Source organism: Megalobrama amblycephala, linkage group LG1, assembly GCF_018812025.1.
Source record: "Megalobrama amblycephala isolate DHTTF-2021 linkage group LG1, ASM1881202v1, whole genome shotgun sequence".
NCBI lineage: Eukaryota > Metazoa > Chordata > Actinopteri > Cypriniformes > Xenocyprididae > Megalobrama > Megalobrama amblycephala.
This window is the reverse complement of record NC_063044.1, coordinates 11,977,873-12,005,194: the sequence shown is the minus strand read 5'-3', so window position 1 is coordinate 12,005,194 and position 27,322 is coordinate 11,977,873. Positions and strand designations below refer to the sequence as shown.

The following is a 27,322-nucleotide window of genomic DNA, read 5'->3' as shown; positions in this document are numbered from 1 at the left end:
TTGGCAGTCATTGCAGCCAGTCATTTGACTGCTTTTTTATGTGTATATGTTATAAGAATATTTAAGCTACAAAAAAGGGAAAAAAAATCCTCTCATCCCAAAGTATTTTAAATCCATTCACTGATACAGTATGTAGGCTATCTTATTTTTGTTTGTTTAATATTTGTATATATTTAATTTATTTTCCACTTGATCTCATTATCTCTTTACCCAATTAACGTTCGGTATTATATCTAATAGTCCTACTTTCAGCAGCTACCATATAGTCTATGTTTTGTAAAAACTGTAAATGCCAACAGTCATGTCAAACTTCATTTGAATGCTGTCTATAGGCAACATTGAGCACAATATGATATAGGCCTAATATAATGGTAGGCCTTTAATATACATCAGGGATGGACAACTCCGGTCCTGGAGGGCCAGTGTCCTGCAGAGTTTATCTCCATCCCTGATAAAAACTCACTTGCCTATAACTTTCTACTAATCCTAAAGACCTTGATTAGCTGGTTCAGGTGTGTTTGATTAGGGTTGGAGCTAAACTCTGCTGGATACTGGCCCTCCAGGACCGGAGTTGTCCATCCCTGATATACATTATGAATAGAAGCCGTGACATATCACAGTTAATATGTCGTAGCCACGGCAAAACTAAAGCCGAGTTCAGACTGCACGATTTTAGCCCCAATTTTGGCTCGCCGACAGGTTTTGAAAAATCGCCGACAAATGCCCGAAATCACAGGCAGATCGGTGCTCGTTCACGCGAGTGACAATCACGCAGTGTGAACGAGCAAAGACGCGATCTGAGAGAATCTATTTGGCATTTGCCGTGAGATATTTGGCATGCTAAATATCTGGACCTGTCGGTGATTCAAAATCCTGCTGTGTGAAAAGTGTTCTGACTGAAAACTACATCGGCGATGACTGACAGCCAATGAGAGAGCAAGATACAGAGCAGCGGGGAGTTCGGGGAGGAGTTATAGACCACAATATCAGCAAGCATGGCTTCGTTTCAGATAAACATTACAATTCTATCAAACAGAACCAAAGCACAAACATTTGCTTGACCATCCGCAACAGCAGCACATTTAAAAGTTATGTATTTACCTCCAACTCTCGTTGCAGAACACACAATCCACAGTCTCCCCAACCATTTTCTCCTCCATATTCTTCTTTTCTTTTTCTTGTTTTCGCTGCAAATCAGCGCACAGGCAATTTGTATTGCAAGCTTCTTGCGGGCTACCGTTTTTAATAATAATAACTCCGGTCTTGCACGCGTGATATCGCGTTGTTTCCTTGTCACATCTCGCGTGTGTTTGGTTGTGAAATGTAGTTTGCATACCAGACAGAGTTGTCGGCGATTCTTCCTATTTTAAAGTCATGCAGTGTGAAACCTTCTATCGCCAATCCATCGTGCAGTTTGAACACAGCAGCGACTGAATGCTGGCCAAGATAGTCATGCAGTGTGAAAAGAACAGTGACCCGACTACTTTGAAAATCGTGCAGTCTGAACTTGGCATAAGTGAACTGAACATGTCCCCTCCTGGTCTCCTATAAAGGTTTGGGGTCGGAAAGATTTTTTTAATGTTTTTGAAAGAGTCGTGTCATCTTTCTGACCCTGAACTTTTATATATACACACATACTTTTACCAAAAATTGTTCATTGCTTATTTGACAGATACACCACTATGAAATATCAGGTATTTTGTTGTTTGACTGTAAAAAATGTGCGTCTAGAGATACTACATGTAAAAGCTGCAATGGCTTGATTCATCATGTATATACCATGAGCTCTTGACACATGACATTGGTGAGCAGAGGAAATCGTGTTTCTGGAAGTCTTGAGGAAAACGTGATCGCACAGAAACAGTCGAGCGACGCAGACAAATTTTGCAGTCCTCGAGTGAGCCTCTCCTTCAATAATTGATGCAGCTGTCTCATTTGCCACCCGGCACTCTCCATTTCAACTTTGACATGCAGCACAAACTCATTTCCTGATCAAACTGTGGATGAAAATCATGTGAATGGAGACAACATCATCATCACTGCAGTCTCAGCATCTGTGGTGAACTCTGGCTCATGGAGAACACAGCAGCAGGCTCGTGGTGGCACTGTCGCTGGATGAGACGGGCCGCTAGCATGAGCAGGATCCCCGTGAGCAGCTCCAGGCAGAAGGACAGACAGGCCATGACCAGAGACCATCCGAAGGACATGTGGACGTGAGCCAGTGACTCCACATCCACCGTGAGCTGCAGCTCTTCCAAAGCCTGCTGAGAGTAACTGATATAGATGCTCACACCAGACACCGTCAGCAGACCTGTGCACAAAGAGCAGTCATTACACTCCATTCACAACACACTTCAGCTCACAAAACAACCTGACAGCAAAAGAGATATTATTTCCAAGTATTCTTTTTTGAAAATATGCTAAAGTGTACTACATTTTCACAAGGATATTTGATACACTATTATCTGCCAATGTGATTCCTGCACAATTATGCTGCCTCTTTCCTTGTAAATATGTAAATACTTTAAGTTACTCTTTGGACATTTTAATCAACATGAATATTGTTAAAACTGGTGCAGTAGGAACACGCCCCATGAAAACCCATCCTGGGTTCCATCAGTTCAAACAATGGTCCTGAACACAGGTCCCATTGTAGATACAAAATCTTGACTGGGATAAGTGTGTGAGTCTTTCATTTACAGTGAGAATAAGCAGTTCACAAGCACAGAATATGATGGTGACACAGGCTAGTGGAAAGACTATTAATAAGAAAGGAGAGAAGAGCATGTTTGAGGGAACCGTCATGAACTCAGTCATTATTACCATAATTAACCCACTTACATGAAGCTCAGAGGAGCTCTGACCTTTCACAATCACTCAGAATATATAACAGGAAGAACAGAGGAGAGCTGCTCTGCAGTTAAACATAATTTTTCAGACATCTAGCTGTTTCTACTCATTTCCAGGTCAGATTTTCTGATCAACAATGCATTCTTCTTTCAAGAAGATAAATGAAAAAATGAACTGACACAACTAATAACAACAGGGTTTGCTTCTGTGCTTGTCAGAGAGAGCGACAGTCAAAACAGACAGTAGTCACCTCCCTTGCTTCATTTGTTCCCCATTTTCCCTCTTCTTTTCAGTTTCCCAGGTTACTGATTATGCCCTTGTTTGTTGTCATGGTTACTGATTGCTTTGTGCACCTGTTTCTTATTAGGGCCCGAGCACCGATGGTGTGAGGACCCTATTGTAATTGCTCGTTTTATTCTTCTTCTTCTCCGAAATGAATCACATTTTTGAGGGCCTAAACATGCTTGAAAACTCATGAAACTTTGCACATACATCAGAAGTTGTGAAAATATGATTTCTGATACGGGTTTCAGAATGAGGTATCAAAATGGCTCGATAGCACCACCTAAAAAAATTCAATTAAGTGCCCTTCAAGCTATGTTTAACATACAAGTATGAAATTCAGTACACTCATGTAACAGCCCAATACCTACAAAAAAGTCCCTGGGAGAAAAATCTGAAAATCCATGAGTAAGTAAGATATTTTGAATTTTCTCTGCAAAATCTTTGCAGTTTTTGCCATTTCCAGACTTTGTACTTTAACGAACTCCTCCTAGAGCTTTAATCAGATCAACATCATATTTGGTCAGTCTAATCTAAAGGCCTTTGCGACATTAAATTGTGAAGACCTTGAGTTTTCGCTGAAGCGCGTGTCTGTGGTGGCCTTACAAATTTGATGTTTCACCATGAAACAGGAAGCTGTTGTAACTCAGGCATACAATGTCCAATCTGCCCCAAACTTTACATGTTTGAGAAGAGTCCTGCCCTGAATACATCTACATGACATTATTCAGGTATAGTAATAGCGCCACCCATTGGCAACAGGAAGTGAAATGTTTAAAACACTGTGATGCACTAACAACATACTAAAATATGCAATTGAGTGCTAAACATGCTACAAACATTCTAAAACATGCTGGCAACACTTAACTGAGTGCTAAAGCATGCTATTATCATCATGAAACAGTAAGTTGTTGTAATTCTAGCATACAATGTCTAATCTGCCTCAAACTTCACGTTTGATAAGTGCCCTGGCCTAAAGACATCTACATGCTTAAATTTGGTTATAGTCATAGTGCCACCAGCTGGTAGCAGGAAGTGTGGCAAATACAAATGACTGACGTAGTCCTCTAATATTTATATACTTAAATGCATATTGCCCACCGTGCTCTGCTTTCCTAAAGCCACTGGGTGGCGATGGCATGGGTGCAGGGGCCCTTTCATCGCTGCTTGCAGCTTTAATTCTGTTTGTTCTTTCCTGTGTATTTAAGCACCCAGTTTAGTTCCACTCACTGTCCAGTATTGTCTTTGCATTAGTGAAACTGATGCATTGATTTTTGCTTTCTGACTATAATTCCTAATAATTCCTTACATTTATATAGCGCTTTTCTGGGCACTCAAAGCGCTTTACATATCAAAGGGGGAATCTCCTCAACCACCACCAATGTGCAGCATCCACCTGGATGATGCGACGGCAGCCATATTGCGCCAGAATGCCCACCACACAACAGCTTATTGGTGGAGAGGAGACAGAGTGATGAAGCCAATCAGTATATGGGGATGATTAGGAGGCCATGATGGACAGAGGCCAATGGGCAAATTGGGCCAGGATGTCGGGGTTACGCCCCTACTCTTTTCAAAGGACATCCTGGGATTTTTAACGACCACAGAGAGTCAGGACCTCGGTTTAACGCCTCATCTGATGGACGGTGCTTTTTGACAGTATAGTGTCCCCATCACTATACTGGGGCGTTAGGACCCACACAGACCACAGGGTGAGCACCCCCTGCTGGCCTCACTAACACCTCTTCCAGCAGCAACCTAGTTTTCCCAGGAGGTCTCCCATCCAGGTACTAACCAGGCTCAGCCCTGCTTAGCTTCAGTGGGCAACCAGTCTTGGGCTACAGGGTGATATGGCTGCTGGTGACTAGCTTTCTCTGTTTTATAAATACAAGTAAATATGCTGCAATTGAGATCCTCATGCCTTGCCTGTACCGTGACAGAACAAGATTAGATAAATGGACCCAGCAGCAGTTCTCTCATCTAAACCTTTGTTAATTCTCAATAAAAAAAACAAAACATTTGTGTTCATTCCACATGGTATGTGGGCCGGATCATCATTCCACGCATGTCAGGGGTGGGCCAGATCTGGGCTTATACTTTGCTGCTATCTGGGTCTCCTCTCCCTTGCACAAGGTCTTCCCCTGGAAGACTATATGTGGAGGAGTTCCTCGAGCCCAGCCACCAGGTGTCCTGGACCGAATACACCTTAACGCTCTGGAGTCCGAGGCTGATTTGGGGTTGAAGAAGTTTTGACATGCCCTGACATTTGTGCTTTTTTCAGTTGTTCATAAACATATAAATGACAAAAGTGTCATTACACTGTATTCAGCACAAACTATGCTACAATAATATGTGAGGAACATGTATGTACATGTTTGTATTTTTGAAGGAATAATGTTTATGCGTGGTTATTGAAAAAACAAAAAACTTAAGTCACTGAAATAAGGCCAAAAAAAGTATATTAAATCTGTGTTCACTTTTGGGTATTGGAGGTTGTAGACTAGAGTTTTTGCTTCAGAATTATGTAAAAATTATGCTGCCTACTCCTTCATATAAAACAATATCTTGATTTAGTTTTTGTAAGACACTTTTTGTCAAGAAACACAGTATGCGTGGAGGCGTGAATCTGCATGAATAATGGGCTATTTACACCTGAGAATACAAAAGAATCACATAATAATGACCTGAAATGACTTGCATATTAATGAGGCCTTTCAGTCAGGTAGGCTGTGGAAAAAACCCTCTGTAATAATGTCTCAGCTCATCATAAACAGCAATACTGTGAAATATTATTACAATTTAAAATAATGGTATTCTATTATATTCTTTAAAATATAATGTATTTCTGTGAGTGTCTGAACAATTATGTTACCTCTATGGCATTTCATATAGGCTTTTAGCTTAAAAGCATGCACATTTGGAGAAATATTGATGGATTCTTATATATTTATGTCAATTTTCTATACTGAGAAGTAATATTTATTGTCATCACTATGAGTGCTGGATACTGTGTTTTCAATTCATACTTGCAGCCGGAGGGCGCTCTCTGTACTCCTTTAGTCCACAAATTATTCTAAAGAAGAAGAGGACATTTCAGGAATTGTGTTTTTAATTCATACTTGCAGCCGGAGGGCGCTCTCTGTGCACATTTAGTCCACAAATTATTCTAAAGAAGAAGAGGAACTAGGAACTAACGGCATGTCTTCTAGAGATCGCTAACCATTGCTTTAACATCCAAATAAACACTTTTCAAGACAATAAATACACGATTGAGATGATGAATGCATGTATTGCCTCTGAATTTGCCTCTGAATAGCGCTGGCTCCGTGGGCGTGGCCGCATTAGCGGGTAATGAGCTGAATCACAGACTTCTGACATGGCTCTCTTTTCATACAGATTACATAAACACAGAATGTTTGTTTTCGATTTGACTTGCACGATTTAAAACCTGACATTTCAACGTTTCTTTAGACGTAAGTGTCATTTTTTTTGTCATTAGTATTCATAAGTTACAGTTCATTTTCTGAGAGCTATCAGATTGGACTTCGTTCAGAGGGAGAGGAGAGATCATGCATCATGTTAGTTTTCTTTATTTTACAAAAAGCACAACATTGTGTTTTTACTCTGAGTGTACACAAATAAAAGAAGACATTCTATAGTTTCAATTGATATATTACTTATATCTCTATGACAAGAAATGACAGAGTATTTTAAGTCTGTTTTGTAATGTGAAAAAAATCCTGCAAAACACGCCGGCGCGTTTTCAGACCTCAGGGAGTTAAAGACCTGTTTTTGGAGTGGGCTTTTCCAAATGCTGCCAGTCCTGTCATCATCAAACCTCGTTACAGTAACCCCACCCACCTCCGAACTCCTCCTAGTCCTTCCCCACACCTCTTCATGCTTCATGCATTGACCCAGAACCAGTGCCTATGCCTGCCAAAGACCCAAAGCCCTGCAGACCTGAAGCCTAGTCTGACTAGCTTGAGCCAGAGCCATCGTCCGTCCCAATCTCAAACCTGTACTCACTATGTGATTAGACAGTAAATCAGAGCCCACCATAGACCCAGAGCTCATGTCTGCTATGTCTGACCATGTGTGTGATCCGGTATCCATGCCCATCCCTGAGGGAGTGCAAATGGAGTTCTATTCATCCTCCCATGTAAGCCTATTCCTCTCCTGGTGACCTCCTTGATTCCCAGATCCCCTCCCACTTCCAAACCCTGTCTCCTTCGCTGGTCTCCTCCAACTTCTAATCTCCTTCGTCATTGCCGGTCCCGCCTAGCCTTAAGTCACCTTTGGCGCCTCTGGCCTTACTCAGCCTCAACTCTCCTTCGTCACTGCGGGTCCGGCTCAACCTCAAGTCTCTTTCGGCGCTGCTGGTTCTGCCCAGCCTCAAGTCTCTTTTGTCACCACTGGTCGGCATTAGGCTTCTTTCAGCCCCTCGGATCCTCCTTCAGTGGTTCTGCCCAGCTGCTTAGATCCTCCTTTGGCTTTCAGGTCTCCAGCTCTAGTGTGTTGATTCCCTAGCTCCACTTGGCCTCCGACCCCCAGAGTCCACCTTCAGACCCATCAGCTCCATGCTCACTGTGCTCTTCCATGGTCCATGGCTGGACTCCCTCGTCCCTCTGGCTTCACCTTGGTCAATTGTTGCTCTGGGTCTACTTCAGATTTCAGAGTCTCCAGCTACACTTCGTCCCTCTGGCTCTGCCGGGATACTCCTTCCCTCAGATTGTCTTCAGTCCCAACGACCCCACCCTAGCCCCCATCTCCACCTTGGTCCCAGTAGCCTGCAGCTCCACCTCAACCCTCCTCACCTGCGGTGTCACCCCAGGTCTTTGTCATGCCTCGGTCTCTACCACTCCCAGCTCCACTCCATCCTGGCTCCTCCTTCCATCAGTTCTGCCATGGACCTTTGTCTGTGCTCTTCTCTGAGATGCTCCCTAGCTCTTCCCTCAGTTGTTGCCTTCCTGAGATGTCTCCTTCCTGGGTCCTCCCTCAGTTGTCTTTTCCCTGGCTCCACTCTCAGTTGGCTTTTCAATGGCTCAACCCTCCAGCGTCTCATCCATGGTCCTTCATTCCTCTCAATGTCCAGCATGGTCTTTATGTAAGTAAAGCTGTTACATTGTTACAAGCGACAATAATACTTTTTGTGCACAAAAAACAAACAAAAATATTGACTTGGAACCCCTTAAATGTTGCACTGTATTTAATACATCAAATGCGTAGGAGACTGACATGGAAGAGAAGAATATATTGAATAAAGTCTCTTTTTTTTTTTGTACACAAAAAGTATTTTCATTGCTTCATAAAATTAAGTTTAAACCACTGTAGTCACATGGACTATTTTAACAATGTCGTTACAACCTTTCTGAGCCTTAAAAGTGGTAATTGTGGTGCAGTATATTGGAGGGCAGATATCTCCTATATATTTGCGTTCCAAGGATGAACGAAGAGGTTTGGATCGACAGGTTTGGATCAACATATAATTAATGATAGAATTTTCATTTTTGGCTGAACTAACCATTTAATTAATTCAATACTTAACTCATTACAATTAAGAACACTTTTCTCACTATGGTGTATCTGTCTGATCTGGAGAGAAGTTTTAAACCCAGAAAGATGAAGCAGCTCTCAGAAGCACAAACACCCGGGAGGTCATGAGCTGCTCTTTATAAAAAAAGCAACACTCACAGTGTTACAGACTGACTGAGTGTGTCAGAAGAGAGCTGAACTGAGCGAAAGAGACACAATGTCTGATGATGCACTTCTGGCTTAAATGAATTTATCAACACAAGAATTCCAGACATTCGAGAGGTGCTTTGAGATGTATTTGATTAGGTGCTGCTGCTGCAGGATTCATCAGTGTTGTGAAAGGAGACGTGAGGCTGCAATTCACGTTTTGTGAGAGTTGGAGAACAGCAAATGTGTGTGAGGAGAGAGCAGATGGAAACACCATCACCATCTTCCTCTCTGTCATGTCTCTGTATTCCAGAGGGATGCTCATTTCCGTGTTTTTGTGAAGAAAAGTGCTATGTTTACAGATGGGATCACTCATGTAAACTCCTGTGAGACTGTTTTACTCCAATCCATCAATCGTGTATTTTCAGTCCTCACTGCCCCAAATACTGCAGTAATTTACATCAGCAATAATAAATGCAACTAGATAAGCACACTAAACTATACTAACATAGAAAGCTGTGCAAAGTTCACATGTACACATCCTTCTGTAACATTGTTCTGGGGAAGGTTAATGATGATCTCAGGAGCTTCATTCAACAGGACTGAAAACAAGAACACAAATAAAAAGCTGTGATGGTCTGTGGTGACCTCAGTGCAGATCCTAGTCATTTTCTCTGCTCCATCCCTCCCTTAATTCACCTGCTCTTCAGTTTTCTGTTGTGCTCAGGCTGAAACACAAGCAGCTGTTACAGTGCTGCAAAACTACACGCCATCATCATCATAACAAACATAACCAATAATACTATCACATTAATATTGAGGACAGAATGAACATTGACAAAAAAGCCTGTAGATGTACAGCAATTCCCACTTAAATTACAATGTGCTCTACAACAACTCATGTGAAATACTGTAGCAATCATGATTGATGTTATAGTGATGCTGTGACAGTGTAATGAGTGTGTGAATTAATTACGTCATTAAAGATATGATCAAATCCTGTTATTTTTATTATAGTTTAACACCTTTACAGACATAGGAGCATTAAATGTAGAAACCTTTCTGTAAAATCTGCTGATTGCATTACTATTCATCACTGCAGGCTTTGTTTATTATTGAGCTAAAAACCTCCACATCTATTTAAACCCTCTCTGTGTGTGTCCAGTTCACCTAACAGCTGCATTTAGCTGGAGCGCCTGACATTTGTGTTTTCTTTCTTTCCCATTGTGATTTATATCCATGTGTGGCATTGACTGAGTCCTGAAACACATCTCTCACTGACCTGTACACAACAACACAAACTCCACTGAGACCTCTTGTCATTTCAGCTCTATCTGTCGATGTCTGATGTGGATGTTAATGACACTCACTGCAGATGAGGAAGTAAGCAGCGATGCAGGTGAGGAGAGAGCAGCTCTGAGCCAAAGACGCCACCAGACCGAAGATGCCCCCAAACACCAGCAGCACCAGACTGAGTGGCAGCAGGACCACTATGACCCTGTGCAAGTCTGAGAGACACACAAGCCTTTATTACATGCCACAAACTCAAGAGTTTAAAGAGAGCTGGAGTTCAGGGGCCAGTTTGTCCTTTCAGTTTCAGTGAGTTTGAACGAGTGACCACTAGGAGTGTGTACAATAATATTGAATCATATGTATCGTCTACGATAATATCGTAATTGTTGTTTCAACCGTGTGGAAGCTGACATTAATGAGTATGTCCCTCACTTTACAAAAAGCAAGCAAAAACACATATTAAGAGTGAATACTGACCTCAAAAATCAAGCCCAATATGAGTTTTTGTCTTACATTTCAATATGATGTTAAGTTATAGTCAATATAGTTTTTGGTCAATATCGCACACCCCCTACTGTGACATTATAATCAAAGACCATCAGCTCTGATAATTGGACAATCTTCCTCATAATGAGGGTGGCCAGTGATGGTCGGGACGGTTGAATGTGTTGCTGGGAATAAAGCTCTTAAAGAGACGGAGAAAACACTAACCACACATAACAAGCCTATTATTCCCAGTGTCATTCTCTGATTGTGGTTAATGTGTCGATGGCTTTCAGAGACTCACTCAAAAGGTGCTTCTCCTGCTCCGTGTGGTCGGAGGTGTCCGTGTAGAACGAGATGTCATGATAACTGCTGTTCTCTCCTGTGGTGACATTGAAACACCAGTCGAGTCAAAGCTGGAAACACTCATTATTCTTCACACAGCTGCCTGAGAATCAGTTTTCATGACAATCTCATCTATTACAGCCTATGAGTTCAAGCCATAAACACACAGCATTTAAAGGTTTCTTTTCTTAAAAGGAAAAGCAGCATTTGTGTTTGAGGAAGAAATAATCTTTACAGCAGTTAGAGTGAAAACAGTCCTTTCATACGACAGATTCAGTAACTGTTATCACAATGTGTGTAACATTAAACATTTACAGTCCTGTGATGAACTGCTTCTCTTTTTAATAGTCTCTAGTGCCGAGAAACAGCTTCAGATCTGAACGAGACATTAATTATGAACATAATGGAGGACTGAATCTGTGAACATTTGAGAAATAACTTTCTTTCCAGCCATGAAACCATTTGCCACTTTATATGCTGCTATTAAAATGAGATTAAAATACTTTAATTTAATGAAGCACATGAAATGACGAGCTAAACAGTAAGAGAAGGGAGAAATGTGGTAACACCTAAATATAAAATGTATGTATAAATGTATGTATGTTGACTCATAAATATGGTCATGAACAAAAAGCACATTATGTTCATGTACTTCAGTAATACTCAGTATTTAGCCTCAATTTTAAATGTATATTCATATATGTATATTTGTTTACAGCAACTAACTGAGGAATTAGTCCAGATTTACACATTATTGGAAGAAATTAAATGTGTCCAACAGCTACAGAATAAATCGGACATGAAACTAAGCTGGAGTTGTGTGTGGATCATCTCACCTTCTTCATAAATCCTCCAGAGTCCGGAGTGGGAGCTGCTGTATTCCAGGCTGGAGTTCTTCCCTTCATCCACATCTATAATGTACCAGTAATCAGTGGCGATGGACACGGCGAGCAGGATGAAGCTGAGCAGCCCGCACAGACCCGCACTGATGACAACTGTCCCAAAGTTCATTTTCATCGCATCAAATCCTCTTATGATTCATTGAATTTGAGCGCCTGTTACTGCCATTCAGTTCCTCTGAAGCCCGGAGAGTTTCGTTCAAACACATTAAAGCACATCATTCTGTCTTCATTACTCCAGTTGTGTCCAGGGTGAAGGAAGAATCAGCTCTCAGCACATGCTGGATGAATGAAACAGTTTGGGATTTTCCTGTCTTCATCATCTCTCCTGCACAGCTGTATCTGGAGTGAGAGCAGATCCTCTGAATCCACATGATTCTCTCTCCTCAGTTTCAGCTGCGATCACTCACTGTGCTTCATTCGCTCTCCTCAGAGACGAGCTCGTTTCTTCTTCTTTTGTAAATACATTCATCTGTATATAGTGGCCTATATTATATATAGCTTGTTAACCAGGAAAGAGAACATTCCTCATTTCAACAGGTGAAAAAATGCACACAATTTATTTTACCTACTAATATAAACATTCTTAAATATTAAGATATTAAGTGTTGTTTTCTGGATTTTTTTTTTTTTTTAAATCAAAGTTAAGTATATTTTTTGATGGAAAAAAAATAATAGTCTGAATAAACTTTGAAATATTTTTTTTTTTTTTTTAACAAACAAAAACACACAAGAGTCCAGGATCATGTAACAGTTTGATTATTTCTCACATTCTAAATTTTAACCCTCTATGGTGCCTCTCATTTATAAATGACGCAAAAAAAAAAAAAAAAAAAAAAAAAAATCATTGTATATCCAAACATTTTTGGCCATTTTTAATGCACATTTTGCATTAAATGCAATTACTCAAATACCAAAATATATATGTATGTTATGCATAAATGACAAAGTCCTATTAGGGGATAGATTTTTTTCTGTATAACTGCACTGTTGTGCATTACTGGCAGGCAGTATAATAGCCTTTTTGCTATTGCTATTTTTGGGATCCCTCATTTGGGGGGGATGATGACTAAACAGGTCAAGAATCAAGATTGAGTTACGTGTTGAAAGTGTGGACTATACTGGAAAAGAAGAGTCTTGTTGCTTTGAGCACTTGAGCTACAATCACTGATTTGAAATTCCAAGAAAGAAACAATGTTAGAGATTGTTTTAATGTTTTTTTTTTTTTTTTTAAATACTAAGACATTCCAGGCAGTGAAGCTGTTTCTGAATTTGTGTTGAGTTTTTGACATTTTGTTCCAAATGAAATAGCAGCACAAGCTGAAATGAAATGTTAATAAAGCTTTTGAATGTTTTTTTTGAAACACTGAGAGCTTTTCATTACTTTTCAGATAGTGAAAATGCATTTGAATGTGTGCATATTGCCAAATTTGCCAAAAAATTATTGTTAACACTTTATAATAATTACACGCTATGACGCATTAGTTAAGCATTAGTAAATAGTTAATTCATCATTTATAAAGCATTAATAGACAATAATAAGCAATTTATAAATACAGCTATAAATGATTTGTTCTTGATTTATAAGCATATCTATAATGTGTTTAATAATTGTATTTTCATACTTTATTAATGATCAATTTATCATTTCTAAATTAAATATTACATTATTTACAAACCAGTTATTTAGGAGTTGTCAGTGGTTCATAAGATCATTTAGGAAGTGTAAGTAAATGATTAATAAACTATATTTACATTTATACATCTTATTATTTAGATATATAGTAATAGTTAGTGTGTAAATGCTTTATTAACACATATTCCTACTGCAATTCATGATTAATTCAGGTAATTATAAAACATTTAGAAGCAGTCAGTTAACTATTTTTGTGAGCTCATCTAAAGTGACGACTTTATGCTTTGTAAAGCTTTTCTAAATGACATTTAAAGATTCAGTGATCTTCTGCACTGCTGTTCTCTAATGTTTTTAAGTTAGTACTGAGGTAGATTTGACACTAGGAATATGCGTTAATAAAGCATTTATTAACACACTAAGTAACTAATACTATATGTCTAAATAATAAGATTTTATTAATCATTTACTTACACTTCCTAAATGATCTTATGAACCACTGACAACTCCTAAATAACTGGTTTGTGAATAATGTAATACATAATTTAGAAATGATAAATTGATCATTAATAAAGTATGAAAATACAATTATTAAACACACTATAGATATGCTTATAAATCAAGAACAAAGCATTTATAGCTGTATTTATAAACTACTTAATAATGTCAATTAATGTTTAATAAATGATGAATTAACCATTTACTAATGCTTAACTAATGCTTCATAGCGTGAGTTATTATAAAGTGTTACCAAATTATTCACCCTAATAGGACATTGTCAGTTATACATGACAAATTCTAAAAAAAAGTTCAAAGGTCAAATTAAAAAAAAAATATTTTGAAAAATGATTTTAGCCATAAATATATGTAAATTAAAATATAAAGTCATTATTTTTTCTAACTGTGATTTCGTCCCATAGAGGGTTAAATTCCTCCCTCTACAGGCGACACTGAGCCTCTAAACTCAAGAGTGTAAAAGATTCAGATCTTCTCTATCAAATGCAGTTTTGTTTGTAAATACTTACATGAAATAAGAGGCAGGTGTGTTTGAAGCAAAACTTATTTCTAAAATGAAACCATAGCTTCTCCTTTAATTTTGTTTCAAATAATAAATGAACTAAACTGTAATGTTTCATCAGTTATGATTCAGATATTTATATTCAGACACTAATGTGATCAATTTCTATGTCTGAAGAGCAAAGAAACTATAATGTTCTGTGAAGTTCTGGAATTTGACATAAAATTCAACAAATATTGTTTTCTCAAACCAGCTTTAAAGTATAAAGTATATTATTTAAAGTATATTATTTATGTTTAATAATATCAAAAGCAGATTGTAAATCACCAGAGCTTGTTGTTTTGTAGAAGCAGAACAATAGATGACAGTATCGTCTGTGTAAAAGTGAAACCTTTTATTTTCAACATTAACATTTAGACAGTTTAATATAGTAAATAATAATGTTCTCAATAAAGCATGTACCTTGTTATACAGCGCTATATAGTTTGTGTTTATTATTTTATTGTATATGTGTGTTTTGTTACTTAGATTTGATGTGATCCAGCAGAAATTGTCCTGTGAATAAACAGTAAAGATTTCTTCTGGAAATGCCGAGATCATGGGATTAAATTCCAGGAAATGAACAAACTGATCAAATGTACTTTGAATACAATATAAGTCATTTTTAATAAAATCATCTGCCAAATGCATAAAAGTACATGTAATGAAGCTAAAAGAACATGATATTATTAATGGCCTTTTATACATATTTATCATTAAAGCAATTCATTAAAATATTCTCTGGAATTTATTATTTACATTGTATTGACTTTGCAGTGTAACTTTCTACCCAATATTAGAGAAATGTGAGATGTGTTTTATTACATTATGATTTGCTACAAACATCTTGAAGTTAAATGTTTTGTACGGTGCTTGTCACAAAAATCTAGTTCAAAAACATCTTTACAGAAAATAATGCCTGTGAACGAGATACAAGTGAGGAATAATATAATATCAGGAGAGACTCAAATACTGTAAGATCTGAAGCTGCGGCTCACTCTCCTCACCACCAGAGGTCACTGTCGCCTGAGCAGCGCTGACAACAGCTATTGTGTTGATAGATTTAACAACTTTTCAGACTACCTTAACATTTTTTTAGTTGAAAGCCTGCTACCGGGAGTAAAATGTGGGGTTCTTTTATTAGGGGTATAGCCTGTTTAGGTCTCGATCACACTGAGAATAATGTCTGTGAACGAGATACAAGTGAGGAATAATATCGGTAGAGAGACACTAATCTGAAGCTGCGGCTCACTCTCTTCACCACCAGAGGTCACTGTCGTCTGAGCAGCGCTGACAACACTATTCTGTTGATACAATTTAAGACAACCTCAACATTTTTTTTTTTTTTTTTTTTAATAAAATAACAAATTTAGCTGTTTATAACATGCAATCCATTTGGCAACTTTTATCAACTTTTGAAAAGTGACTCAAATTATAAAAAATCAGGCATTTTCCTCTAAATACCAGATAAAGAGGAACATTGATCAGGAGCTCATCAGTCTGGAGAGAGTTGAACAGTCCAGCAGAAACACATCATATGAATGAAGCTGATCAATAATAATTGTTCATTTATGACACACTTTATATTAGTTTATACAAAAACTCTTAACAGAGTCTGAAAACAGTTGTTTTAGTCAAAGCCTAAAACAACAGGAGAAGATGAACAATAGATGACAGAAGATGAACTCTTTCATTTATTACTCAAACAAGATGAGACAGAGATGTTTACAACATTGATAAAAGATTAAAGTTATGAACTGATTCATCAAACTCAAAAAATGTTTGTTGTCTGAGTTTTGTGTGTCTCCAGTGAAGAGTCGAGTCTGTTTCTGTGGAGGATGAGCAGAAAACACTGATGTTGAGCTGCTTGTTGATTTATTTAGAGTTTCTGTGTTTCTGTAACTCTAACTAGATCTGGTTTGTTCCCATGGAAACCTGAACTTGAACCCTGTCCTTCTCCCAGTCTTTGGATTTTGTTCCTGTTTCTGGTCTGAATTTCAGTGTGGATCATCTTTGATTGTTTTTGTAAATAAACTGCTGAAACTGGATTCTTGATCCTCCTCATCCTTCACAACCGAAACAAGTTCAGTGTTAAAATTACATTAAATTAAAGAGATTTGAGTTAAATTGATGTTTTCAGGTTTAATTTCACTCAATTCAGCTTCAGTTACACAAAGTATTCAAGCAGTTCAGTTAAAATTTATATTAACACACAGTATAAATATTATTGTGTCAGTCAGTGTTGTTTAATGTGACACAGAGACACTGAAGAGTTATAAGGAACTCTAAATCCAGCACAGAGGGGTTGATCAGTGAATGTGTGTGTGAATGTGTGTAAGTGTGTGAGTGTGTGTGTGTCAGAGACGCTGTAGAAGGACAGAGTGCCGGCCGACACGTCCACAAACACTCCTGCTCTCTTACTGACTGAAGAAGAAGATACGACAGTTTCCTTATTATTGTGACGGACAGTGAATCTGTGATCAGAGCAGGACAGACTCCAGGACTTCTCATTACATCCAAACCAACAGTCACTCCCTCCTTTCCTCTTGATTCCTTTATAAGACACTGATATTTCAGTATTATTTCCACTCCATTCAGCCTCCCAGTAACAGCGTCCAGTCAGAGTCTCTCCACACAGAACCTGACGATTATTCCACCCATCAAATCTCTCTGGATGATCAGGATACGACTGATACTGTCCCACACGCGTCACCTTCCTGTTCTCCTCAGACAGAACGAGTTCAGGGTTCACTGTGTTTGGATCCAGTGTGAGATCACAGGCGTCTGAACACAAGAACAACATTTACAAAGATATATTATATTATATTATCAATAATATTATATTATTATAAAGATTGTCAAGAGAAACTCTGAGCAGAAAAACTGAAGAAGTTTAAAGATTAAAGTTTGAAGATTTTGAAGGAAATGAAACAGATTGAGAGAGAGATTGATTCTAGAGTGTTGCTATGCGGTTGCTAGGGTATTCTAGGTGGTTGCTAGTGTGTTCCTATGCGGTTGCTAGGGTATTCTGAGTGGTTTCTAGAGTGTTCCTATGCGGTTGCTAGGGTATTCTAGGTGGTTGCTAGTGTGTTCCTATGCGGTTGCTAGGGTATTCTGAGTGGTTTCTAGAGTGTTCCTATGCGGTTGCTAGGGTATTCTAGGTGGTTGCTAGTGTGTTCCTATGCGGTTGCTAGGGTATTCTGAGTGGTTTCTAGAGTGTTCCTATGCGGTTGCTAGGGTATTCTGAGTGGTTTCTAGAGTGTTCCTATATGGTTGCTAGGGTATTCTAGGTGGTTGCTAGTGTGTTCCTATGCGGTTGCTAGGGTATTCTGAGTGGTTTCTAGAGTGTTCCTATGCAGTTGCTAGGGTATTCTAGGTGGTTGCTAGTGTGTTCCTATGTGGTTGCTAGGGTATTCTGAGTGGTTTCTAGAGTGTTCCTATATGGTTGCTAGGGTATTCTAGGTGGTTGCTAGTGTGTTCCTATATGGTTGCTAGGGTATTCTGAGTGGTTTCTAGAGTGTTACTATACGGTTGCTAGGGTATTCTAGGCGGTTGCTAGGGTATTCTAGGTGGTTGCTAGTGTGGTCCTATGCAGTTGCTAGGGTATTCTGAGTGGTTTCTAGAGTGTTCCTATGCGGTTGCTAGGGTATTCTAGGTGGTTGCTAGTGTGTTCCTATACGGTTGCTAGGGTATTCTGAGTGGTTTCTAGAGTGTTCCTATATGGTTGCTAGGGTATTCTAGGTGGTTGCTAGTGTGTTCCTATGCGGTTGCTAGGGTATTCTAGGTGGTTGCTAGTGTGTTCCTATGCGGTTGCTAGGGTATTCTGAGTGGTTTCTAGAGTGTTCCTATGCGGTTGCTAGGGTATTCTAGGTGGTTGCTAGTGTGTTCCTATATGGTTGCTAGGGTATTCTGAGTAGTTTCTAGAGTGTTACTATACGGTTGCTAGGGAATTCTAGGTGGTTGCTAGGATGTTACTATGTGGTTGCTAGGGTACTCAGTCTGTTTGCTAAGGTGTTCCTATGTGGTTACTAAGGTATTCTAGGTGGTTGCTTGGGTGTTCCTATGCGTTTGCTAGGGTACTCTTGGTGGTTGCCAGGGTGTTGCTATGTGGTTGCTAGAATACTCTGGGTGGTCGCTGGGGTGTTACTAGGGTGTTGTTATGCAGTTGCTAGCTTACTAGGGTAGTTGCTAGGGTGTTACTATGCGGTTGATAGGATGTTTCTATGCGATTGCTATGGTATTCTGGGTGGTTGCTGGGTGTTCTTATGAGGTTGCTAGGTTCACGGTTAGGTTGCTAAGGTGTTGCTATGCGGTTACTAGGATACTCTGGGTGGTTGCTAGGGTGTTGCTATGGTATTCTGGGTGTTGCTAGTATTCAGGTACATTGCTAGGGTGTTGCTATGTGGTTGCTAGGGTACTCTGGGTTGTCACTAGGGTATTCTGGGTGGTTGCTATGCAGTTGCTTAGGGTGCATAGATAGATAGATAGATAGATAGATAGATAGATAGATGTGAGTTTCAACTCTAGGAGGAGCAGCATTTAGAAATTTAGTCTTAGAAGAAGAAGAAAGTTAAATAGTAGATCAGTACATGTGTCTTTTTCAAGCGAACTTAATAACAAAACAACAAACATTGAAACTGTGAGTTTGACGACTTACATTTGTGTAGTCTTGATGTAATCATGAACTCTCCTCCGTGATCCACACTAGAAAACACAAAGACACACGTTTGTTTCACTATATAGAAGAGTAAATTGTCCTCAATAAGTTAATTTAACCCTTTCGCACGTAAGTTTAAAATATTCTGGCTGACCCCCCAGCGTGAGTTTTTTAAGGCGACCGTTATTTAGAACGTATCACTTCATGGTTTCCATGGTGACGCGTCATTGCTTGTTACGTGACACACCGCAGCACTTTATGAATGATGATCTGCTTTCATTTAATTTTTCCTTTTTTATTGAAAATATTCCCAAATTTGTTAACTATAGCATGAAATATCTAATATTCCGATTGCCAAATATGTGCAAGTGGATGTGTTTTGCTATTTAAACACCTTTATAACGATCATGTTAGTTGAGCCATATGAGCGATGGGCGCCGCAATGTTAGTTTGCGCCGCACAGAGAATCGGATCTGTTGGATTTACAAACCGTGAATTCATCCACTTCTCCCGAAATACATGAAAGTAAGTGAGTCGGTGAACTGGGGAAGAATAGAGTAAGCTTTAAAGTTACTTTCACAATGTGTATCTGATATGAATTAAACGTGTCGTCTAATTATAATGGAAATTATTTCTGCTTCTATAGACATCATTGTGTATTTTACAAACTCTTAATATATTGTTTTGTTAGTACTCATGTGTATTTAATGTCTGAAACCTAAAATAAACATTATTTGATTGAAAACCACGCGTCCGTCTCTGGTTTAGCGCCAGCCAAAGCGCACACGCACATTCGAATTTTCAGTTGATCACGTGATGCACTGAACATTCTGATCACACCGGTGTGATCGTACACGTCAAAGGGTTAAATAAGGACATTTGTCCCTCACAATACAGCAGCTAAACAAGTACACAAAACACACACACACACTGTACAAACTCTATATTTTGTCCTCCTGCACTAAATCTACCCGTCACAGAAAACTTTCTCCATTTTTACATTTTCAAATAAGCATCATTTAGTTTTTTATTAATCCATCAGTTTGTAGATCTACATATAAGACAGAAATATAAATGAACAAATGCTTGCTGTGGGACTTCTACAGATCGATTCATATATTTAATGTCAAAAACCCTGTTTATGCACAAACCCCATTTCCAGAAGAGTTGGGACATTTTTGTAAAATAAAAACCACAATCTGTGATTTGTTAATTCTCTTGAACCATTTTTTAACTGACAAAAGTACAAAGAAAAGATTTCCAATGTTTTCTCTGAACAACATCATTGTATTTTGTGAATATAAACTAATTTTAATTTTGATGGCTGCAACACAGTCCAGAAAAGTTGGGACAGAAGCAAAATAAAAGTGAAAAGATTATATAATATCCAAGTTAAACTGTTGGTAAACAGTCCACATTTAGCAGGTGAATTGGTAACAGGTGAGGGAATCATGATTGGGTTTAAAAGAGATTCTCAGTCAAGAAAAGATGGTCATGGCTCAACACTTTGTGCCAAATGTCATGAGAGAATTGTCAAACAATTCAAAAATCACATTTCTCAATGCAAGATTGCAAAGAATTAATGTCTTCCACCATCTACCATACATAATATTGTAAAAAAAAATTCAGGGAATCCAGAGAAACCTCATTTGAATGTGTGTGACCTTTGACCCCTCAGATTGCACTGCATGAGAAACCGTCATGTGTTAAATACAGTCACATGGACTCAGGAGTACCTTGGAAAACAGTTGTCACTTAACAGTCTGATGCTGAATCAATAAAATGCAGCTCTAATCTCTGTTACACAAGAAGAAAGATACACATCTGTTCAATGCAGAGATGCTGCTGAGTTCTCTGAGCTCGAGCTCATCTCAGATGGTCTAAAAGTGGAAATGTGTGCTGTGGTCAGATGAGTCCATGCTTCAGCTTGTTTTTGGAAAAAATGGACATCGAGTTCTCAGTACCTAAGATGAAAGTGACCATCCAGACTTTCATCAGCGACAGGTGCAGAAGCAAACATCTGTCATGGTGCAACAGCATGAGTGACTCACATTTGTGTGAAGGAATCACTGACATGGAGGCGTGGATTGAGATTAAACAGACATAAACTGCCATCAAGATGACATCTTTACTGGGAAACAAGATAAAGTCAGTCCTCATTCTGCACGTGATTCATCAGAGGTTTCTAGACATTCGACACCAGCGGTACTCGAGTTCAGAGGCCAAGAGAGCCGTGTTTTAAACACATGAAATGCAAAGAGACAAAAATTATAACTTGAATCGAAATACTTTTATTTAGGCCTATAAGACAATATTTGTGCAGTTTATTATCTAGCTGAGTCTTACTAGTACTTTAATGGTTGTCCTATTTAAAGCATCACTGAACATGAAAAATGACATTTAAAAAAGGATTAATAGCTTGTCTTGCTGTATTCTTAATGTACAAATGCATAAAGAAAAACAAGAACTTATGAAAAAAAGCTTTTATTCATAGTGAAATATCTGCATTGTTTTCAAGTAATTTCAGTTCTGGCTGTTTGTCAGTAAGATGAAAATATTGCACTTTTTATAGTCTTTTATACTCCATTGCACCTTTTTAACACTTTTTATAGCGTCTATTTGTACTGAGAGTCACTCAAAGGTTTTGTTTTTATTATTATTATTATTATTATTATTATTATTACTACCTTTTAATTTGTTCAGAATCCAAAAAATCTTTTTTTTTTTTTTGTTCAATCACAATCTCATGAATTCTCTAATTATAACCAACGTTGTAAACATGATAAATAAGATATTTTCCGTGAGCTCAATGATGTGAAGACAGATCTGTAATGGGAGCGCTCTCTGCTTGCTTTCTGTTTATAACACATTGACATAAAGAATAAAAGTTTTGTTTTTCATGCTGCTAAGAGGACTATCGGCAACTCACACACTGCAAAGTTTGAGTTATGTCAACTGCATTACAAGATGAAAAAATAAAGTTACTTCGTTTTTACTTGCGTGCACAGTCTCGAGTCTTTTTATAGCGTTCACGAACACAAGTGCTCGACACATGCGCACTAGAGAGATTCATGCTTGTCTAGTCTTTTTCGCTCAAATAGTCATAATAAAATGTCTTTGTACATTTTGTACATTGTACAGAGTGGCTGGCATCTTTTAATCCCCTCACACGAGCGCTCTTCAACACGGTCGGCTATTGTGTTTGTTGTTACTCTTGTTCTGTCTTCTCTGTTTCTTTTCAACAAAGAGTAAAGAACCCAAGAGGTGAAACTCTTATCCTGTTTGGGCAAAAGCCACTAGATTTCACACCATTATGGGGTGAAAATGCCAACTGGACCAAAGAATATACATTAACAAGTAGCAAAACTTGTTAATAGAATTAATAGAATGTTCCAGTGCAACACCGGCTCCAGCAGCAGCCCTGCGTTTCTGCCATTTTGGCGTTTGGCAATTTTAGCTGCTCTGTTAAAAAAATGTTAAAGTTTTAAAAGTTAATTAAAGCTAAAATCCAACCTGAATGATGACAACACAGAATAAAATACTATCACTAGTGATCATCAAATCCTTTTAAAAGTTTATTTTATATACGTCTCCTCATTTACAGTTGTGTCATCAGCAATGATGTGTCATGAGTTCATCAACGGCTCCAACAACTGCAGGGAAGCCCACAGTCAACATAAAAGTGGCTTTCTTTTGCTGCATTGATGGTCAGTTGGAAATTCAATGAACTGCCATAGAGAAGTGGCCAAATGTGATGTCCAGCCATAGGAAAACTGACATCTTCAACCTTAATTCAAATATTTTTTAAAAATGTGTTAAAAGATGTAAGCATATCGTGTAGCTGTGCTTGGAGTCAATTGTTTCATGTGTGATAATGAAATGAAATTTCAAATTATTTTTGGCCAGTCTGTCATACAAAGAAATTATGAACACATGCAAAAACAAGAGAGAACCAATTAAATATTAAAAACTGATTATGTTGTAGTTAATGTTATATTTTAAAATATTTAAATAACATAAAAATAAAAATATTTTCCTCATATTTTGATGGTTTAAGCAAAATTGTTTGCGATTAACAAGAAACTCTTGTTTGTATTTACTCTTGTGTACTGTATGTTCATTTTTTGTGCTTCCTTGAAGTTGTAGTGTATTTAAAGTTAAATTTGAGTATATTTTTTAAGTTTATTTATTCATCCTTGGAATTAATTTCATTACTTGTGCTTATTTATTTCAGTATGACTAATGCATTAAAAGCACATTTAATATATGCAGTTTAGCCTCTAATTTCCAAATATGAGTACATATGTTTAACAAGTTTACACTGGCAGAATCATTTTACATTCGTGCACACAAATCAATATTAAACAAAACATCAGCAGCACAAGTAACGTTACATGTGAAAAAAATATGTTGAGTGGTTGAACTCCACTCCAGACTTATCAGAATTTAAATGTCTCTTCAACTTGGTCTGTGACCAATCAGATTTTGTTGCTCACTGTCTTCAGCCAATCAGAGCTGCTGACGTCACGGTACTCGTCTGAATCCCCCTCGCTCAGTCACTCAGGGTTTTCAGGTGAAGTATAATGTCTCAATGTATAATTTATTTAATAAAACACTGAAAGCGCAATAGATCGCTCAATCTTGGAAATTCTGACCAGTTCAATCAAGTGACATCACAGACTGACCTTGATGGTGACGACAACCGGAAATTTAATGACCTACGCGATCCTGAAAGAACCGGAGAAAAGTCCTGCTATTTGGAGGTCAATTTAACAGTTGTTTTTTATTTTATTTATTTATTTATTTTATTTTTGCTCTAACAAACGGAGAGCGAGATTTCGGCTTGATATCTCCTTTTTGAGTTTGTGTGTGGTGGTTTATGGCACATGTTTGTATGCAGCACCAAAACGCCAACGTTCAGATTGGTCAATTCGGCCTGTATTCGGTACGGTATTAATTCATAAAGTGTTGTATGCTTGACTATATACCGAAAACAATATCGACATGCCGTACTGATACAGTTCCTGCTGCTAATCCTCATTTACTGTTCAGAAATAATATTGGTTCAATATAGGATTTAGACAGACTATTGTAAACGTGAATAAAATCTGAACATGCTGTCTGACCTTATATGTTTTGTATATTCTGTTAACAGATGCTGTTCTTCACGAGTTTCTGACTCTGTGTAAGCGGCCATCAGACACAATAATGAGAAGCTCATCAGAACATGAATATAATGTGTAATTTGTATTTGTGTATAGAGGGTCACCATTGGTCCAGTAATTTTTTTTTTCTTTAATGAAAAACATGGTAAGTTTATGTTACATTTTATTTATTTTAATTTATTTTATGTTACATTTTATTTACATTTTATTTATTTTAATGGCCTTGAAAACAAATGCATTCAACTTTGGGAATATGTCACCTAAGTAATTCATTAAACAGTATTTAAATGGTAGCACAATTATAATACTGTATTGTGTGAGATTATGTAAGACTACACTTTAATATCACTAATCAAGCATGTCATTAGTCCCTACACAGGCAAATACTTAAAGTGTACTAAGTATACTTGAAGTTGTTCCAATTTAGCACACAAAAGTACACTATTATGGGGTGAAAATGCCAACTGGACCAAAGAATATACATTAACAAGTAGCAAAACTTAATAGAACGTTCCAGTGCAACACCGGCTCCAGCAGCAGCCCTACGTTTCTGCCATTTTGGCATTTGGCAATTTTAGCTGCTCTGTTAAAAAAATGTTAAAGTTTTAAAAGTTAAATAAAGCTAAAATTCAACCTGAATGATGACAACACAGAATAAAATACTATCACTAGTGATCATCAAATCCTTTTAAAAGTTTATTTTATATACGTCTCCTCATTTACAGTTAGAGCAATGATGTGTCATGAGTTCATCAACGGCTCCAACAACTGCAGGGAAGCCCACAGTCAACATAAAAGTGGCTTTCTTTTGCTGCATTGATGGTCAGTTGGAAATTCAATGAACTGCCATACAGAAGTGGCCAAATGTGATCATCAGACACAATAATGAGAAGCTCATCAGAACATGAATATAATGTGTAATTTGTATTTGTGTATAGAGGGTCACCATTGGTCCAGTATTTTTTTTTTCTTTAATGAAAAACATGGTAAGTTTATGTTACATTTTATTTATTTTAATTTATTTTATGTTACATTTTATTTATTTTAATGGCCTTGAAAACAAATGCATTCAACTTTGGGAATATGTCACCTAAGTAATTCATTAAACAGTATTTAAATGGTAGCACAATTATAATACTGTATTGTGTGAGATTATGTAAGACTACACTTTAATATCACTAATCAAGCATGTCATTAGTCCCTACACAGGCAAATACTTAAAGTGTACTAAGTATACTTGAAGTTGTTCCAATTTAGCACACAAAAGTACACTAAATATGTACTTATGTCCTTATGGAGGCCTCATCGAGCCATCGGATTTCAACTAAAATATCTTAATTTGTGTTCTGAAGATGAACGAAGGTCTTACGGGTGTGGAACGGCATGAGGGTGAGTAATAAATGACAGAATTTTCATTTTTGGGTGAACTAACCCTTTAATTACAACTAAAATATACTTGGTACAAAATTAGTTGTTTCAAAATAGTACACTTTAAGTTAACTAATCATTAACACACTTGAAATACACTAATAATTAGTCTGGCTGCAAGTATACTTAGCATTCTTTTTTTTCACTAGGGATGATGCATTGCTGTGTCTGTTATCCCATAATTCCCACTTTTGCTTTAACATACATCACTGCAAAAACAAGCTGTTATTTTCTGTTATATATTTATTTTCCAACATTCCCAATTTTTCTGATGCATGTCCTTAATTTAATTTCATATGTTGGTATTAATTCAGTGTTTATAATGCTAATACTTGAACTTCGAAGAATTTTAAACCAAACTGACTGGGTTTCTAGAGAGCAAAAGCTTTGTGAAAAAAGTGGAAGACAAAGTGTGTAAAATAAACTGTTAAAAGGATTTGATGATCACTAGTGATAGTATTTTATTCTGTGTTGTCATCATTCAGGTTGGATTTTAGATTTAAAGGTTCTCTAAGCGATCCTGGGCGGAGTAACTTCCTGTTGACGTTCGAAGTGTTGTCAAACAAAACAGAGGCTAGCTAGACCCTCCCTCCTCCTCCCCCTCCCCTCCCCCTCCCCTCCGTGCTTCCTGAAACAGTCATGAACGCGCATTTAAAATCATTCTTGTCGGTTATTGGCTGGAGCGTGTTTATTTCATGGTCCAGGCTGCACCAGTTTGTTTTTGTTGCCGTTTTCGGAGCTTGTGGCGACTACAGAGACCGCGGTTTTTTACAGTGTGTTCAGGGGACAGGCAGCTAGCGGATAGTGAGGAGATGTTTGCTGTATGTGACAAAAAATGTTTTGGCCTAAAAACGCGTGACATCGCTTAGAGGGCCTTTAATGTACTTTTTTTTAACAAAGCAACTGATATTGCCATAGAAACTAGTGGACCGACGAGTCGCTTTCACCACAAACTGGCAGAAACGCAGGGCCGCTGCTGGGCGCTGGTGTTTCAATGGAACGTTCTATTGAGTTTCGCTTCTTGTTAGTGTATATTCTTTGTGTTCAGACTGAAACAACAGTCGTTTCAGTGCTGACACTTTGTGGACAAATTAAAATTAGTGTAAAAACTAATTAATGCGCACGTGCAAAGTGCCTTCAGTCTACATTGTTCTCTGTGGTTAGAAACACTGTGCTGCGGCCGTACACTATACACATTCTCTGATGATTACAGCGTCACATGTACTGTACGCATTCCCTAGTGTACGTGTAAAAAACAAAGTACTATTCACGCTCATTTTGAAAGTATATTATAATAAAAATATATTTATATGTAGCATAATGCGGGCCAAAAATTTAATGCTGACGGGCCAGCTGTTGAGGAGGCTACCCCTGCTCTACACCATACAGTGGATGTGTCTGACTGACTGCAGTCCAGATCTGACTCTTATTTAAAATGTTTGGCACATCATGAAAAGACAATCAGACAACGATGACAGATGTCTTGTATCAGACGAAATTGGGTAAAAAAATCCACTTGCAAAACTTCAACAATTAGTATCCTCAATTCCC

At 37.9% G+C, this 27,322-nt stretch overlaps 2 protein-coding genes and 1 pseudogene across 4 annotated transcripts in view; all 3 read right to left on the bottom strand.

The window, feature by feature from the left end:
- Positions 1-1,414: 1,414 nt before the first annotated feature.
- LOC125249497 (transmembrane protein 235) lies at positions 1,415-12,493 on the bottom strand. Its single transcript, XM_048161803.1, has 4 exons — positions 11,769-12,493; positions 10,892-10,969; positions 10,182-10,319; positions 1,415-2,311 (listed from the first exon to the last, which is right to left on the bottom strand). The coding sequence occupies exons 1-4, from the start codon at positions 11,947-11,949 to the stop codon at positions 2,037-2,039; spliced, it is 672 nt and encodes a 223-aa protein (XP_048017760.1). The 5' UTR covers positions 11,950-12,493; the 3' UTR covers positions 1,415-2,036.
- Positions 4,878-4,994, bottom strand: LOC125250786 (annotated as a pseudogene).
- Positions 12,494-15,884: 3,391 nt separating the features above from the next.
- The window catches only part of LOC125263108, a 39,005-nt gene continuing 27,567 nt past the window's right edge, over positions 15,885-27,322 (bottom strand). For all 3 annotated transcript variants that reach the window (XM_048182005.1, XM_048181994.1, XM_048182013.1), the window contains 2 exons: positions 19,179-19,225; positions 15,885-17,305 (listed from right to left, as the gene is read on the bottom strand). In XM_048182005.1, the coding sequence (XP_048037962.1) occupies positions 16,758-17,305; positions 19,179-19,225 (595 nt within the window). In that variant the 3' untranslated portion in view covers positions 15,885-16,757. The remainder of the gene's footprint in view (positions 17,306-19,178; positions 19,226-27,322) is intronic.